This window comes from Ustilaginoidea virens, chromosome 7 (genome assembly GCF_000687475.1).
Source record: "Ustilaginoidea virens chromosome 7, complete sequence".
Classification (NCBI taxonomy): Eukaryota; Fungi; Ascomycota; class Sordariomycetes; order Hypocreales; family Clavicipitaceae; genus Ustilaginoidea; species Ustilaginoidea virens.
In genome coordinates, this window is record NC_057322.1 from 1,819,308 (window position 1) to 1,835,758 (window position 16,451).

At 60.1% G+C, this 16,451-nt stretch overlaps 5 protein-coding genes across 5 annotated transcripts; 4 read left to right on the plus strand and 1 right to left on the minus strand.

Annotated features, from left to right (window-relative positions):
* Positions 1-2,301: 2,301 nt before the first annotated feature.
* UV8b_08182 (uncharacterized protein) lies at positions 2,302-2,691 on the minus strand (the record flags this gene model as incomplete). The annotated part of the gene is made up of 1 exon (XM_043145679.1): positions 2,302-2,691. The coding sequence occupies one exon, from the start codon at positions 2,689-2,691 to the stop codon at positions 2,302-2,304; it is 390 nt and encodes a 129-aa protein (XP_043001614.1).
* A 2,087-nt stretch (positions 2,692-4,778) lies between these two features.
* UV8b_08183 (uncharacterized protein) lies at positions 4,779-5,660 on the plus strand (the record flags this gene model as incomplete). Its single annotated transcript, XM_043145680.1, has 1 exon — positions 4,779-5,660. The coding sequence occupies one exon, from the start codon at positions 4,779-4,781 to the stop codon at positions 5,658-5,660; it is 882 nt and encodes a 293-aa protein (XP_043001615.1).
* Positions 5,661-7,697: 2,037 nt separating this feature from the next.
* Positions 7,698-10,541, plus strand: UV8b_08184 (uncharacterized protein; the record flags this gene model as incomplete). The annotated part of the gene is made up of 2 exons (XM_043145681.1): positions 7,698-8,090; positions 8,199-10,541. 2 exons carry the CDS (start codon positions 7,698-7,700, stop codon positions 10,539-10,541), a joined length of 2,736 nt encoding a protein of 911 aa, XP_043001616.1.
* Positions 10,542-11,670: 1,129 nt separating this feature from the next.
* Positions 11,671-12,987, plus strand: UV8b_08185 (uncharacterized protein; the record flags this gene model as incomplete). Its single annotated transcript, XM_043145682.1, has 1 exon — positions 11,671-12,987. The coding sequence occupies one exon, from the start codon at positions 11,671-11,673 to the stop codon at positions 12,985-12,987; it is 1,317 nt and encodes a 438-aa protein (XP_043001617.1).
* Positions 12,988-13,741: 754 nt separating this feature from the next.
* UV8b_08186 (uncharacterized protein) lies at positions 13,742-16,192 on the plus strand (the record flags this gene model as incomplete). Its single annotated transcript, XM_043145683.1, has 1 exon — positions 13,742-16,192. One exon carries the CDS (start codon positions 13,742-13,744, stop codon positions 16,190-16,192), a length of 2,451 nt encoding a protein of 816 aa, XP_043001618.1.
* Between the last annotated feature and the right edge of the window lie 259 nt (positions 16,193-16,451).

The following is a 16,451-nucleotide window of genomic DNA, read 5'->3' on the forward strand; positions in this document are numbered from 1 at the left end:
TAGCTTCCGAGAGATGGGGGTGGCATCATCTGAAAAAAAAAAAAAAAAAAAAAAAAAAGGGAAAAAACGCACGTTGGGTGGGCACAGCGGTGGCTCGCGGGTGGCCGGCCCTGCGGCGTTTCGCATTCTTACACCATAATGACGGGCCGCAGTGCTTCTCATGGGCAACCTTTGCTCAGAAGCGGGCTGTGCGGGGACCCAGCCGCTGACGCTAGGCATCCGTTGGTCTCTTCTCCGCGTCCGCGTTTTTTTTTTCTTTTTCTTTTTTCTTTCGGATCCCATCGCGAGCAGACAGTCGTGCTGCATGTGTCCTTGGGTGTCGTCGAGCGAAGCTTTTGCCTCATTGTCACATCGACGACTACTGACTGAATCTGGGAGGGGGAAATGAAACTATGGGTGGATTGCTCCTGGTTCAACCCGGCATCGCTTTTGATCATCAATCAGCCCACGCACGTCATACTGAGGCACGAGACAGAGGCACCAAGACGGCAAGGCCGGATTCGACATCAGTCAAGGGAATCGGCGCCAGCCAATTCCCCCATTCCCCTAGACTACCCACTTGCCGCGTCAGCCTTTTCTTTACCTAGGCGCAGCTGCTCTGAAACTCTCTGCGCAAGTAGATTCCGGGTAATCTCCTCGGTTGGAGGGAGCCAGACCGTTTGTGGAAGAGCGGTCCTTATCTGCTGATGCTCCGACACCTCGCGATGGCTACAACTTTGCGCACCGGCATCGTCCATCTCTTGCACCTTTTTTTTTTTTTTTTTTTTTTTTTCTTTTGGCGCTGTGGCCGATCCGGGCAACACCCCCGTCACCCCCGTCACCCCCGACACCCCCCTGGTCATTGCGGTAGCCTGTCTGGCTTATTCCAGAGATATCTGGTCGATATCGGCGTTCAGGTCGCCCTGCCCCTTGTGCCATCCATATCTATTATAAGCATGGTAGACCGCAGGCCGGGCCGTTGGATCCACAGCTCCACCCTTCCATCCATTGATTCTCGATCAGTTGCTTTCACATGTCAACCCCAGCATGCCTTCAGTCGACAACCGCCCCAACAAGAGCAAGACCACAAGTCTGACCTAGCAACCGTGACGGCCCAAGATGACGGCTTACTCGCGTCTGGCCATTTCGTCTCCACGCCGGCAGCAGCGTCGGCTGATGGTTTTAATCTCCGAGGCTTGGGCTCGAGGCTGCGCATCGACATCCAGCCGGCGACCATCAATCATGAAGGGAGCTGGCCTTTCACGGGACGTTGACCCCTCCTTCTTTTTTTTCTTTTCCTAATTTTGTCACATGTCCGGCCATATGAACACATGCGGGAAAGCTTCAGAAAGGACATGTTCGGGAATTAACGGAGACAGGCACGGTCTTTGCGGCGCAAATGCACAACGCACGTGGGATGTGAACCGCGGGCTCTCGGCTGATTTCCACGCTGATGTCTACGCTGATATCGGAGAGCTGATCGCGGCGTATGTTGCAGTCTCCAGGGACGTCTGTCTGGTCTGGTCGTTTGATTCTGCCAGGGCTTGCAACGAACCGCTGGCCAACCACGCTTCACGCGGCCTTGGATCAAGACATGTCGAACCTCCTCTTGCATGCGCATCCAGCGCAACTGACGGCAGTCAACTGCTGCCCGCGCCCTTTTTTCGGAGCCGGGCGCTACCAAGAGCCTGCGAGCACCATTGCGGATTGGGAGCCATAGGCAGAGCAAGTCGTGGGGGGGGGGTCTGACAATACAGCCAGCCTGGCAGTCCTGCAGAGAAGCAAGCCGGTGACGAAGCGGAACACAGCCAGCCTTGATGCCCGACTCGGTCTGTCCAAGGTAAAAGACGAGTCGTGATTCCCTGCGCAGACAGCCTGAACTAGCAACACAGGTTCCGGCTGCTGCAACGAGAATCCGCCCGTGTACCGGGTCCCGACTGCATCAGTAGCACGCCGTCCCGCCAACCTCTGTGAAAGCCAGACACACAAACTCCCGGGCCCTCGCTTCACCAAAGCGCCGGTAGCTGTCCAGGTCATGCGCCGAGAGGGGGGGGGGTTTCAACTACCGTCTCCCTCGGTTTCAGGCACCCAGACCTGACTTGTATGGTCCTGAGCAAAGCAACGTCATCCAAGACACTTTGTCCGTGGCGGCATGCAGGCGTTACCGGAGTGCATTTGCGCAATCCCACACGCCGGTGGTACGCGTATCTTCACGGGCACCGGGTGCCGGCGTGGCGTGTCTTGTTGACCGTGATGCGGCACGACTCGACTTATCGAGCATCGCTTGTTGTCTGCCCCCTCCCCATCCATCACCCCCATCCATCACCCCCATCCATCACCGCGGCTGTTTGAGATGGTCGGAGGTTTGGAGCGACAAACTCTGCGGGACCGAGCAGCGAATGAACCATGCTCATGCTCATCTGCGAACGACGGCGGCCCATCGAGAACGTAGTCCAGGATTGGGCAGACTACCTCGCGGCACAATGGTCGCCGCAAAGTCGTCGCGCTTCCAACGGCCAGTGGCGTACGGCTGGGTTCATACATGATGTCTCGGGCGGCAAGTCGTGCAAGACTGCTTTCACGGGCAACAGCAGCACGGGTGCCATTCTCCTCCGACTCAACACCCCCCGCTGCTGCTGCTGTTCCGCCACGGGCATAGCTCAGCCGGGCACCGAGTGGGCTCCTGGCTGATTGTGCGCGGCATTTATCCATCTGCATCCCGTCAGGGCAGCGGCTTCCGGCGGAGCTGCTGCTCTGTCACGCTGCTTCGGACCCGGTGCCTGTCGCTGTAGAGGGCCTAGAGGCTTCCCTTGCCCAGTCTCGCGAGGAGTCATTGTCGACTGCCACTTGCTGCGCGGCGAGCGCCCGAGATGTATGGCATCGCATCGCATCGCATCGTATCGACTGGCTTGGCTGTAGCCTCGCGGTGAGGACGGTTCCTGGTCAAGGGCGGGATGACGTGCGTCTTGCGTTTTGGCTCTTGCGCAGCCCAGCATTGGTGGCGAGACTGGGGGGCGTAGAGCTTGTACGGAGTAGTAAGTTGCGTTTCGGCTTGACGACTGGCTACCCTGGACAGGGGATGATTTGTCTCAAAGGACAACGTTGACCCTATAACCCCTAGGCCAGCCGATCTCATCGCCATCATTACCACGTGGATTTTGACCTGCTTTCTTTCCGTTTTCACCAGACAGAGGCTGGTTGAACGAGGCCCTACCAGCAGCCATCCGGCAAGCAGAATCTCACCGCTCTTTTCACATATTTGGCATCGTCAAACCTACGCCTCAACCCGTGCGTATACCCTGCAGCACACCACTCGTTGTCGTGATATTCATCGACGCCGAACAAACGCCCTTGCGCAGCAGGCAATTCAAGAGACGATACCTCAGGGCGAGCAAGCAGGCGTCATCGTCATCATCGGAAAACACCGATGCTGCACTCTACGGGTGCGCAAGGGCGCGGAGCCAGTCGGACAGTGCGGCAGCAGCCTGCAATTTCCAGAATTACAGAGCTACGTCGCACTTATTGTGCCCTTAGGACATATAGGTCGCTGTGAGGCGATTTCCGCTACTTGGGCCAAGGCTTGAAATTGGGCCTCGTTATGCACTCGTCATGCCCTCGTCATGCCCTCGTCAATGGGCTGTTCAATTTAACAGGCATTGACCATCAAGAGATCACTTTATCCGCTCCGTTGCAAAGGCCGGAATCACCAGACTATAATATAAGAATTTAAGTGACGAAGGTTGACGGCTGGACCAGTGGCCGAGGAGGTACCTGCTAGGTACCTAGGAAAAGGTGGGTCCGTTGCAAAGCCTGCACCTTTGCACTTTCAAGGCTTCGTGCATCCGGATATTGCAGGACCGGCGACGCAGCAGCGTTGGCTGGCCCGCGGCAGCGCTGCAACCTCGTTGAAACGGCGACCTGGCGCGCACTGTCGCAGACTCGGGCGGACAGCCATGACGGGTTGAGGAAGCTGCCCGCAGTACGGAGTACGGAGTACGGAGCCAAGGGAGATTTATGGCAGGGGTTTGGGGCCGCGCAACTGCCGCAACTTGGGACGGGATTGTCTTTTCGACTGCCGTGGCGGAGTGGCAAATTCTGACATTAGCCTTGGCAGACAATCTCGACGCACGACGGGCAGCCTGGACGACTCGGCGGAAAGGAAGAGAAGACGAGAGGATACGGGGGGGATGGGGGGGGGAAGCAGGCAAAGGAAAGAAACAAAGGGAAAAAAAAAGGCAGACAGAGGGAAGAAAGGGGAGAGGCACGGCGGGCAAAAGGACATGAAAGGAATACAAGCGAAGCCGCGACGCGACAGTCGGCAAATGAAGCTCCAGATATCGAGAAGCAGCTCCATGCCGGCGCGTCCACGAACTCGAGTTGCAGATCCCGAGGCACGCCTTGTGTAGCCGTCATCTCGGACTAACATCACGCCACGATCCTAGTCGGTTGTCTTATCCGCCCTCCCAACCAACGAAACGACCAGGCAGAAAAGAACCGGACGAGTTGGTGTGATGTCGGCTCGCCTTTGCGACAACAAGGGTCCGACCTGGGCGAAACCGGCCCGAGCAGAACGGGGTAGGCCCGGCAGATGACATATTTGCTCGCGAGCATTGCGCCTCGGCTGGGTTTCCACGCTGTTGAAATCGAAAGAAGCCCATGCCTGAAAGCCCGCCTGGAGCCCGCCTGGAGCCCTCTAGGGTGGCATTTCCGTCTTCTCCATTGTCCCCTTGATACGAGAGGGAACGAGAGAGAGGCGAAGAAAGGGCCGGCCCGGATCGACAGTCGCAATGGGGTGAAACATGCACGTGGATGCAATTTGCATGACACAACGGAAAGGTCCTGGACAAGATGGGCTCGTTTTGCTGGCAGATATCGCCTCCCTCGTAGCCAGGATAACGAATCATCTGGCCGTGGCCGTGGCAGAGGATCAAAACATCAAGGGGAGCAGATTTCCAGGATCCCGGCCAATCGACACCATGCACAGGCCTGCATCCACCTCTCACCCACACATGGCTGGCAGCGGGGCCTTTATCCCAAGGAGCAACAGGACCCTCAACATACGGGAAAGCTGTGGGGGAGGCTGCTCCTTTATCTCTCAAGTCAAACGCGGACGTTACGGCAGAGCCATGTTGGAGAGTCGAGACACGGCCAAAGGCCAAGCCCCTGTCGTGGTCCCAAACTGCTGGGTCAAGCCGGGGGACGTCCTGCCTCCTGAGCACCGTGAAGAGACTAGCCCGCCAGGGGATGGCGGGAAGGCCTTCCCCGACGATACTAGGCCTCTTCGTTTTGCCGGTCCACGTCCTTGGTGCGTTAGGCAGACAATGTACGTATGTATGATGGCTGCGTGTGCAAAACAAAGTGCGTGCGTGGCAAACAAGGAAACCCGCAAGGACCAGGCAGGAGCCTCGGAGGCCTGCAGGCCAGAGAACCGAGTTGATCCGCGGAGCGTGGAAAATCAAGCACATGGCCGCCGCGGCCGGTTGATCCGGTTCGTGGCCCCCGGCGGCAAGGCACGCAAGATTGCCCTCTGCCACTTGCGGCTCGTCCGCTGCTTGGGAGCACGCAACCCCCATGCTGATTGTCGAATGCTGTCCGTGCCGCCTGCCGAGTCGTCACTGCCTGCTGCACGGCCTTGCGGTTTTGTTCGTCGTCGTCAAAACTTGTTTTCTCGGGGACTTTGAAACGCCACGGCGCTGCAAAGGCTGACAAAGCAACAAAGCAGCGCTGCTCTGCGCGAATCAGATGGCAGCCCGTAAGCCCGAGCGAGTCCTCGAGAAGTCGACAGCTGGAGCTGCGCGCTGCGGAGCTCGGACCACCATCTGCCATCCGCGCTTCAGCCGTCGTGCGTTGGACGCCGCCAAGGCGCGACGGCGTACATAACTTTTTGCTTTGTTGGCTTGCCCCCCTTTTTTTTTTCTTTTTTTCTTTTTTTTCTTTTTTTCTTTTGGCCTTCCTTCCCCCCTCGCCCAGGCAACATTGAAGTTGTTTGCCACTCGTTCCTCGATCCTTTTCGCCACTTTGCCCCAGGCCCCCTTTTTTTAAGACGTTGCGTTTGGGCATGGAGCGGAGCGGTCTGCGTCTTGTCCCTTTTTTTCCTTTTTTCATTCGTCACCCTTGAAACGGGCCGTCCGATGAGGAGTCCAGCACCATCAATTGTCATGGTTCACTTTTTTTTTTTCTTCCTTTTTTCCCTTTTTTTCCCTTTTTTCCCTCTCTTGTCCCTCGCATTAGCCAACAATTTCCCACGCAGGGGCTGGCCGAAATAGGCATGGACGATCCCAGGGGAGCTCTTTGTGGAGATGATTAATTAATATTGATGACTACGACGCCTTTGGCGGCATCAGACGCCTGTCCGTCCTCCACGAGGCCCGGCCCCTGCGTTTGCGCATGGCCAACGGCTGGCTGCAGACCCTGTGCTACCCGTGGTTGGGCTCCGAAAAAAAAAAAAAAAAAAAAAAAAAAAAGCCATCAATGCACCAAAGCACCACAAGGCAATCCCAGAGATTGACAGTCTGGTGCTTCGGTGCAAAATGGCGAGGAAAACAACGTCAAGTACACATGCAAACACACAGGTATCCCAAGACTTGGGCTCCAGGTCGTGCGAGCGTGGCTGGCGGAGGGGCTGGTGGCCCCCGTGTGTGTGTGTGTGTGTGCGCCTGTGTGTGTGCCTGTGTGTGTGGCTGTCCCGCAAATCTGAAACGGCGTGCTGGCGACTTGTCCCGTGGCGGGCTGGGCGCCCTGGGCGCAGGTAGCGGCGACCTCGGCCAGCGGGGTGGGAGACTAATGTTGTTGGCGCCATTTCGACATCAAACCTAAACCTCGACGAGCCTGGCCCATGATCCATGATCCATGGTCCATTCGAACGGTTCAATGTTCCTTTCCCCTGATGGGATCCCCCCCCCCCCCTTGCTCATAGGCTGCGCCGTCCTCCCGCCACGATGGTCTCGCCTAGCCCACTAGTGAATCCATATCACGGCCTCCACGGAGCCTCTGCTCAGATGTTTCGTCCACCATACAGAGGTTCGGACCTTTTGCTCGCTTCCCCTTGCTCTCTCTCCCTGTTTTTGCCGTTTTTGCTTCTTTTTTCATGCAAGGGCTATTTACAGCGGCTGCCTACATCCATCCGTGGCCAACTACAACAACACAACACCTTGGTCGGTGGGCTCCCTCATCCCCTTCCCCCGGCCTCACAGCTGGTCAGTGCTCAAGTGCTGCTTTCACTATTCCGTCTTCACGGCTCCCGCTGGTTGCCTAGTTCTTCGACGAGGCTTGCCGCTTTCCCTTTTTTCCCTTCGCGTCCCCTCTGGTCTGGCGCCTCGCCCATCTGCTCCCCTTCATCCTCGCCGGCTCTGCCAGAGTCCCGGAGCTTCACTTCGTTTCCAAAACCCCCCTTTTATCTCAATCAGCATTTGCAGCTGCAGTTGCGGTGGCTTTTCTGTCTCCTTTGCGGGTCGGTGGGCTCTCAGAATATCAAAATCCCGTTCGCAGACGTTTTCTAACCGACTTGGTTTTTGTTCATCCCACAGCCTTTCTCAACGTAACGCAGGCCTGCCGAATGGCTGGTTGAGCGATTCCCACACCCATTCTCTCCCACGTTGAGCGTGGCACCTTTCCAATCCTGGATTCGGAGTGTGGAACGAAAAACGAAAAAAAATAAAGACCAAAAAAAAAAAAAACCCCCGTGTTTCCCGTTACTCAACTGAGTCGAGTTGTTCACGATGGCGCCTTCTCTAAACACTCGCTCTTCCTTCACCCGTCCCCGGACTGGCGATCGTGATGGCCGGCCCAGCACGCTCGAACAGCCAGCTGGGGCCGACATGCTTATCCCGAGTCGCACCTCTTCCTTGCACTCCCGCATAACCCAGCCGATATCTTCGACCTTGAACTTCAAACCCCACCTGCGGACGCCCAAGACTCTGACTCATGCCTACATGGTCTGCGGTGTTGGTCGTGAGCCGTCCCAATGGGTCAAAGCTCCGGCTCTCGCTCAGGGCAAAGTCGGCCACATGAAGGGTGCCGTGGGCCAGTTTTGGTTGCCCGAGATTCTCGGCAGCAGTCCTCGTCTGGAGCAGGATAACGAGATTGCCCGTTCCCTCCACGCTGCCATGAGGGTGAGTGAGATGATGATGATGATGATGATGCTCTCGCGCCGCCATTGCGCTGGACCCGGTTGCGGCCCGAACCTGGCCCTTGTTTCTCTAACATGGATTTTCCCGCAGGCTTGTTTCCCCCACGATGTCGAGATCTGCACCGGAAGAAGCCAGCCTCACTGCGTTCACCACGCCTTCGTGCTGCAGCAGGACTCGTCCCACACCTTGTACGGCATCTGCTTGCGAGTTTGGTCTCGAGCAGACGACAAGAGAGCCGAGACCATTCGCGACCTGCGCAAGAGAACGGAGCCCGACTTTTACGACAACCCCGAGGAGACGTACTGGATCCCTTACTGCCTCACCTTTCTGTCTCGCTACCCTCTCTACAACCTCCTCGGCGACTACCTGCGGGGCATGTGGATTCATTGGAACAAGGCCACCAACCTCTTCCACGCCGAGGAGGTCTCGCGCATCCTCAGCTTCCCGGCCCCGAGACTCAACGACCTGGTACGGATCGACATGAAGGACTACGCCTTGTGCTATCAGTTCCCTTCCTCTCCCACCGGCTTCCAGAACTTCTCCATGTGGCCGCTGTTCAGCTGCCTCTCCATCCCCAACATCGTCGGCGTCATCGAGGCCGCCCTTTCGCCCACGCGACGAATCATATTCGTGAGCCACTATGCTGCCATGCTCACCATGGCGGCCGAGACTGTCCGATACTGCGTCCGAGTCTACGAGTGGAGCGGTCTCTACGTGCCCGTCGTTTACGCCCGTCATGCGCAGGAGCTTGTGCAAGAGCCGGGCCCCTATATCCTCGGCGTGACTGCCGAGTGCCGCTCCCTCTTCACAGCGCCCACCGACGCCCTGGTTGTCGACCTGGACCGCAACTTCGTGCTCACCAGCAGCCCCCCCACCGCCTTCACCGCGGCCCAGCGAAACAAGTTCGTGTCCCGGCTGACCCAGGCGTTGAACGGCGACGTGACGCCGGCCGGAGTTCCGCAGCATCTCCGATCCGCCTACGGCGGCGGCAAGCTCGTGCCCGCGGGCCAGATCATCGTCATGCGCGGCGAGGTGGAATCCATCCAAGACCCGGAATGGTGGAACCAGGACGCGGTCATGGCCGTCATGGACCACGTCTGCGAAAAGACGGGCCGCAACTCGGGCATCAAGGCCGTCTTTGGCGGCTCCGTCAAGAAGCCGCTCATGACCAAGGTTTCGATGAGGCACCTGAACGAAATCGTGCGCGAGAGGAACCAGTACGCTCGGGACGCTCTCGAGGCTTGGCAGGACTACATCAACCTCAAGGGCCGCATGGACATGGAGCTGGGCAAGGTGAACAAGCGGAACAACTACCTCGTCGAGGAGCTGGAGAGCCTGAAGCAGCAGTTCCTCAAGTTCCAATCCTTTGCCGAGCAGCTCACCAAGGAGACGCAGGAGCTCAAGGTCAAGATCGAGACGCACAAGAGGGAGAACCGCCGGCTGACGGGGCTGATTGACAAGCAAAAGGACGACAATGCCCGCATCTCGGTGCGACTCCACGGCACCGAGAAGCAGCGAGACGACGCGCTCGAGGCCCTGGTGCTTCAGCAAGAAATCGCCGAGGAGCTCGAACGCGAGAGGAAGAAGAACAAGAAGGAGATTGCCCAGCTCAACCACACCAACACGGCCCTGGTGCGGCAGCGCGACGAGGCCCGCCGGGTGGTGATGCATCTGCAGAGCCTGATTGGCGGCCAAAGCCACCACATGGAGCACCTCATCCAGTCTCTCACCAAGTCGGACGAGCTGGTGGCCGAAATCGAGGCCGTGTTCGACAGCGACGAGCAGCACGAGATCGGGCACGAGAACGAGCACGAGCACGAGCACGAGCACGACGGCTCGGACGCCGCTTCGGCCGACGACCACAGCCAGGTCAGGCCGACGAGCCGCAGCAGCAAGAGGTTCTCGGCCGCCAGCTTCGCCGACGTGGCTGACCGTCATCTCAAGGACAAGACGGACGCCATTACCCACATTGTGCGCAACATTGCCGACCAGTGCCAGGCGGCCGTCGAGAGCCTGCAGCTGGCGCAGGACAGCGAGTACAGATCCAGCCGGCGTCACAGCAACCTCTCCATCGCCGTGAGCGAGGAGGGCCACGACGATCGTTCCGTCGCCACGTCGGATCATGTCGACGAGAGACGGCGACAGCCCGGACGGACGTCGAGCATCCCGCCGACGCCTGACTTGATCATGAACCGCAGCAGCACTTCCCTGTCCTTTGCTTCAGCCACGACCACCCCGGAGCGAAGCAGCCAGCAGTACAACCTGAGGGATGAGATTCCCACCAAGATTGTCGAAGGCGACGAGGAAGAATACGAGAACCACAGCGAGACGGGCGGGGCTTGCAACGAGAACGACGTGACGGCCAAGCTCGCCCATTCGCTCCTGCACCGGCCGTCTGGCGCCAGAATCAGCGCTCTGGGCGGCGGACGATGAAGCGGCCGTTGGTCCAAGCCGGCGGCGGCGAATGTGGATGGACGTTGGGACGCATGGACGCACGCGGTAGACGTCGTGGAAGGAGTCTATTTATTCATGGGGAGCTGCCATCTACGGCGACGGAATATGCCGCCGATGTAGTTGACGACCAAGCTCGACTTGCCCGTTTTTCCCCTTTTTCCTTGGGTTTCTTTTTTTTTTCTTGGCCTTCCCAAGTATCTGTTGGAAAACTAGTGTTGTGGCGATTTACTCGATATCCGTTTGCTATATTCCCTTGCGCTGGCCAAGGTTTCGTTGTATATTCTCCATTTGCTGCACCTACGACACGGCTGCACTGATGGCCTGTCCCCTTTTTTCTTCTACACGGACTCCATTGATAGTCGTCTCCTTTTTTTTTTTTTTTTTTTTTTTTTTTTTTTTTTTTTTTTTCTTTTTTTTCTCTTCCACACGACCACACTGATAGTCTGTCTCCTTTTTTCCTCGACACGGCTACACTGATGGTCTGCTCCGGTTTTTTTCTTCCCCCCCCTTTTGAATATGGCCGAGCTGCAGGTATCGCGGGATGCGGATGTGCTCCCGCGTTTTATTGTTGGCGTCCCGTAGCTCACGTGTATAGCGAGCGCTCTGCAGACGGCCCCCGATGTCTTGCTGTATCTTATTGTATGTGATCAGCTCTGTTCTGTAGTGCATGAAGCAGTCGTGTCAACCGGCCCCTGCGCCAATCATCGACCGCGCGACTTGTCGAGAGCAAGCAGTGGAGGGCGACCGCGGGCCACTTGTAAATGCCGGCTGCCGGTTGCCGTGACGCAAGACGCAAGACGCAAGACGCAAGACGCAACGGCGTGTCGGCTCGACCGGAGGTGCTGGATCGTAAAGATGTGGTGCAGTGTGATTTACGTACTGTAACTCGTCGGCGTTGGACCAGGCAAGTTTTCTGTGGATGGAGCAAGGGCTGGGGCCCACATGGTGGAGCGGACTGGGGACGGTCGCAGTGAAGTGAAATGAAGTGAAGCAGATTTGATAGAACCGGCGGGTCCAACTTTTTTCCTCGCCCCAATCACCATCAAAAACAGCATCACGAAACAACCACGAAACCACCACCACCATCATCACCACCATCACCATCACCATGGCGGATCCTCTGCTGACGTCGCTGTGCTCCATCTGCCACGTCTCTACCCCCAAGTACAAATGCCCGCGATGCAGGATCCAGACGTGCTCGCTCCCCTGCATCAAGAAGCACAAGGCGTGGTCTGAATGCAGCGGCCAGCGCGATCCGACAAGCTACGTCCCGCGCTCCAAGCTCCGCACCGCGGCCGGCATCGACCACGACTACAACTTCCTCCGCGGCATCGAGGTGTCGCTGGAGCGGTCCGAGAAGCTGCTCGTCCAGGACAAGGGGCTGGTGCAGCAGGAGGAGCTGCGGCCGCTGACGATGCAGCAGGTGCGGTGGAAGACGGGCCGGGACGGCAGGAAGAGGAGGGTGCTGGTGACGCAGGTCCTGCGCGAGCCCAGGGGCCGGGCGGCCGACAAGGGCCTGGCGCAGAAGCTGCGGAGGCTGAACGTGCAGGTGGTGCGCGCGCCGCTGGGCATGTCGAGGCAGCGCGAGAACCGGACGACCTTGAACAAGCGCACGGGCAGGGTCAACTGGGCGGTCGAGTGGCGGCCGGCCCTCGGGGGGCGCGAGGTGACGCGGTCCTTGTCCAAGGTCATGGACGACGTGCCCCTGTGCGAGGCGTACGCGGCGGCGGCGGCGGCGGCGGGGGACGCGGCCGGCAAGCAGACGGGCCAGCCGAGGAGGCAGGCGAGGAGCGCGGCGCGAGCGGGCGAGGCGCAGCACCCGGCGGGCTCGAGGTGGCACTTCGGGGTGGACTGCCTGCAGGATCCCGGGGACGGCAGATGGGCGCCCTGCGCGGCGGCGGCGAGCCTGGACGAGTGGCCGGCGCAGAGGGAGAGGCGGCAGCGCGAGCGGTTCCGGTTCTTCCTGGCGGGCGCGCAGACGAGGCCGGACGGGCGGGCGCAGGTTACGGCCCTCGAGCCGGACCAGTGCCTCCGCGACGTGCTGGCCGACACGCGCGTCCTGGAGTTTCCCACCATCTACGTGCTCGGCGCGGGGGACGTCCTCCCGGCGGGGGTGGTTCTCGGGCCCAAGGACGCGGCGGCGTCGGCACGGGGGACCAAGCGCCCGCCGCATCACGCCGACGCCCAGGGGATCCGGAGCAAGCGCAGACGGCAGCACGGAGGGGGCCACGACAGCGGGCACGAGGACGGCGCGGACGAAGAGGGGGGGTTGGAAGCGGGGGAGATTCTCGCCGAGCAGAGCCTGGGGGAAGACGACGATGAGGGTGATGAGGATGATGGGGATGATGATGATGATGATGATGATGATGATGATGATGGGGAGGAGGACGACGGCACGAGCAGTTCTGGGTCGGATAGCGAGTGACTTGGATGAGGGGGGGGGGGGGGAGTGTGCCTGTTCTACTGCCTCTTCTTTTGTCGTGTGCCAGCGTGGATGGAGGAGACGGGCAGCCGTCAATGGCATCGGGTCGGGGGTGTGACGGGCCTGATGTTGATGGACGCGTGGGCAGGCTGGCCGTTCGGATTGATGTACCGAGTACGGAGTATGCTGTTCGTGTTGCACCGCCACCAAAAGTGTGACGCCGCGCAACGTGTGACTTTGTTGGGTATTCTATACTGCGATAATTTGATGTCTGCTGGGGCAAGCTGGCCACGTTGAGGTCTGGGTTCTGCTGGGTCCTTTGCTCGGCAGCGGGATGGCGATGCTCGCTGTGCGCAGTCTACTGTCTGCCATCTGCAATCTGATGCCAACTGCCCACTATCCGCTGCCAGCTGCCCGCTGGCTAGCTGGTGCTCAGCCACAGCAAATGTGGCAAAGTACTGTAGTTGAAACTTGAGAGCAAGACGGACGGACCCACCTGCCAGCAGCGACAGCTGGTGTCTGGTGCGTGACGACCGACGACGACGTTTAACCACCTTCAACCACGTTCAACTGCATTCAATTCAACACTTTCAACTTTCAACTTTCAACTTTCAACTTTCAACTTTCACCTTTCACCTTTCACCTTTCATCTTTCAACTTTCATCCTCGCAACAGGCTCGCCCAGCCTACGGCTTTGCCTCAGCAACAACACCCACCCACGCAAGCCTCCCCTGCCATGGTCTGACCCCATCCCCCCATGGACGATGGACCAGTGCCCAAGCTGTCGGACCTGCTTCGACACCCAGACGACCTCGACCGCATCCCCGCGCTCAAGCTCGAGTTCTCGCGCAAAAAGGGCGCCGTCGATGGCCAGCTGCGCAGCGGGCTCCGCGAGCAGCTCGAGACGACGCAGTCGGGCATGACGGGCCTCGGCGACGGCCAAAAGTCGGTGCAGCTCATCAAGGAGGAAATGGTCAAGATCGACCGGCTCTGCTCCGAGTCGCAGACCATGATCGCCGACTTTGCCAGCATCAACCTCGTGTCGCAGGCCCACCGCAACTTTGCCGCCGTCGAGACGATGCGCCGCGACCTCGAGACCTTCAACGACCGGCTGACCGTGGTGGAGCGCATGCTGCGCGACGACGACGAGGACCGCGAGAACATGCCCAACCTGCTGCCGTGCCACCACGAGCTGACGCAGCTGCGCAACATCCGCGACGACGCCATGGAGCAGATCCGCCGCGCCGACGACGCCGGGCTCGAGTCGACCCTGGCCGACTACTTTGCCCGCCTCGACGACACCATCGACTGGTTCGACGAGCACGTCGGCCTGCTGGCCATGAACCTCGTCGGCCTCGTCGTCAACGACAACAACGGCCTCGTCGTGCGCTTCGCCCTGGTCATGGAGGCCGAGGAGCGCAGCGACCGCCGCGTGGCCGCCCTGCACGAGGCCCTCAAGGACCACGAGGAGATGGCCACGCGCTTCCAGAACATGACGCACGGCGGCGCCAAAAAGGTGCGCGGCTACAAGCAAAAGTTCCTGCAGGCCATCCGCCTCGCCGCCGAGCAGCAGTTTGAGCAGGCCCGCGACGAGTTCCTCGACGACGCCGCCCAGCTCGACGCCACCATGCGCTGGTACTTCAACGACCTCAACGCCGTGCGCGTCGGCATGGCGCCGCTCACCCCGCGCCGCTGGCGCATCGGCAAGACGTACGCCGACATCTACCACCAGCTCATGCACGACTTCCTCGTCGGCCTGGTCGACGACCCGCGCGCCAGCTCCGCTCACACCCTCGAGATCATCGGCTTCCCCGAAAAGTACTACCGCAAGATGGCCAAGATGGGCTACCGCCCCGACGACCTGGCGCCCCACGTCCTCGACAACCGCGAGGCCGAGCTGGTCCGCGACTTTCGCCAGCTCATCATCCGCTTCCTGGACGAGTGGATCGACCGCATCTTTGCCCAGGACCGCCGCGACTTTGCCGAGCGCGGCGGCGTCGAGGGCTCCAACCTCGACCAGGACGAGTACGGCTACCTGCGCACCCGCAACCTGGTGGCCACCTGGCGCATGCTGCGCGAGCAGCTCGACGCCGCCGCCAACTCGCGCCGCGCCGACGTCGTCGAGGGCGTCGTCGACGCCATGTTCCTGCGCCTGCGCGCCCGCCAGCAGGCCTGGCAGCGCATGCTCGACGACGAGGCCGCGCGCTACGTGGCCGCGCGCTACGAGGCCGGCCGCGCTTCTTCCTCCTCCTCCTCCGCCGCCGCCGCCGCCTCCGCCTCCGCCTCCGCACCCGCCTCCTCCTCGTTGCCCGCCGATCTGGAGGGCGGCTTCCAGGCCCTGCAGGACTGGCTGGTGGCCACGGCCAACGACCAGATTGCCTGCATCGACGACCGCGACGACGAGGCCGCCGGCGCCGGCGACGACGCCGTTAGCAACAGCAACAGCAACAGCAACAACAACAACAACAACAACAACAACGGCGGTGACGGCGCCGCCCCCGCGCGCCTCGGCTACCTATCCTCCTTTCGCCAAAAGTTCGAGCCCCACGTCACCGCCAACTACCTCGAGCGCGGCGAGCACGAGGTGGCTGCCCTGCGCGACGGCTACGTCGACTTCTCCACCTGGTGCATCACCAAGTTCGCCCACCTCATCTTCGCCGTCGACTTCAAGGCCGTCATGCCCGACTTCTTCACCCCGCGCTGGTACGCCGCCACGGCCATGAAGCAGATGGTCGTCACCTTTGACGAGTACCTCGGCGACTACCGCCACCTGCTGCACCACTCGCTCGTCGACATCTTCACCGAGATCTTCGCCGACGAGCTGCTCATCCGCTACCTGTCGGCCGTGCGCAACAAGGGCGCCCGCTTCCGCCGCCAGGACCCCTTCCGCGACAAGCTCTTCAACGACATCGCCACCGCCTTCGACTACTTTGGCGCCCTGCCCAACCCGCACGTCGGGCGCTCCATCAAGGACACCTGGCGCGTGACGGAGCCCTTCCTGGCGCTGCTGTCGTGCGACCGCGACGCCGTGGCCGACGAGTACGCCGCCTTCAAGACGGCCTACTGGGACCTGCACCTGTCGTGGGTCGAGGCCGTCCTGCGCGCCAGGGACGACTTTGAGCGCGGCATGCTCAACGCCGTCAAGGCCCGCGCCGCGCAGCTGCAGGTCGCGAGGGGGCCCGACACCGTCATGGGCAAGGTCAAGTAACGATGGCCGACGGTTGGGGGGGTATGTATGTCGGCGTGGCGATGAAGGGGTGTTTGCCGCGGTGGATTACGCCGTGACGGACGGGGTTTCTTGTGTTTTTTTTTTTTTTGTCGAGTCATCACTTGGTCAGATGGTGGCCGGGGATCTATCTCGGCCTTGACATTTTTCGTTAGGTAGTCGGCACGGCAGTCGATACACTGCAGTAGGCTAGGCTTTTCCACCATGTATTGTGACGGAGAACCACGCCGACAGACGAGAC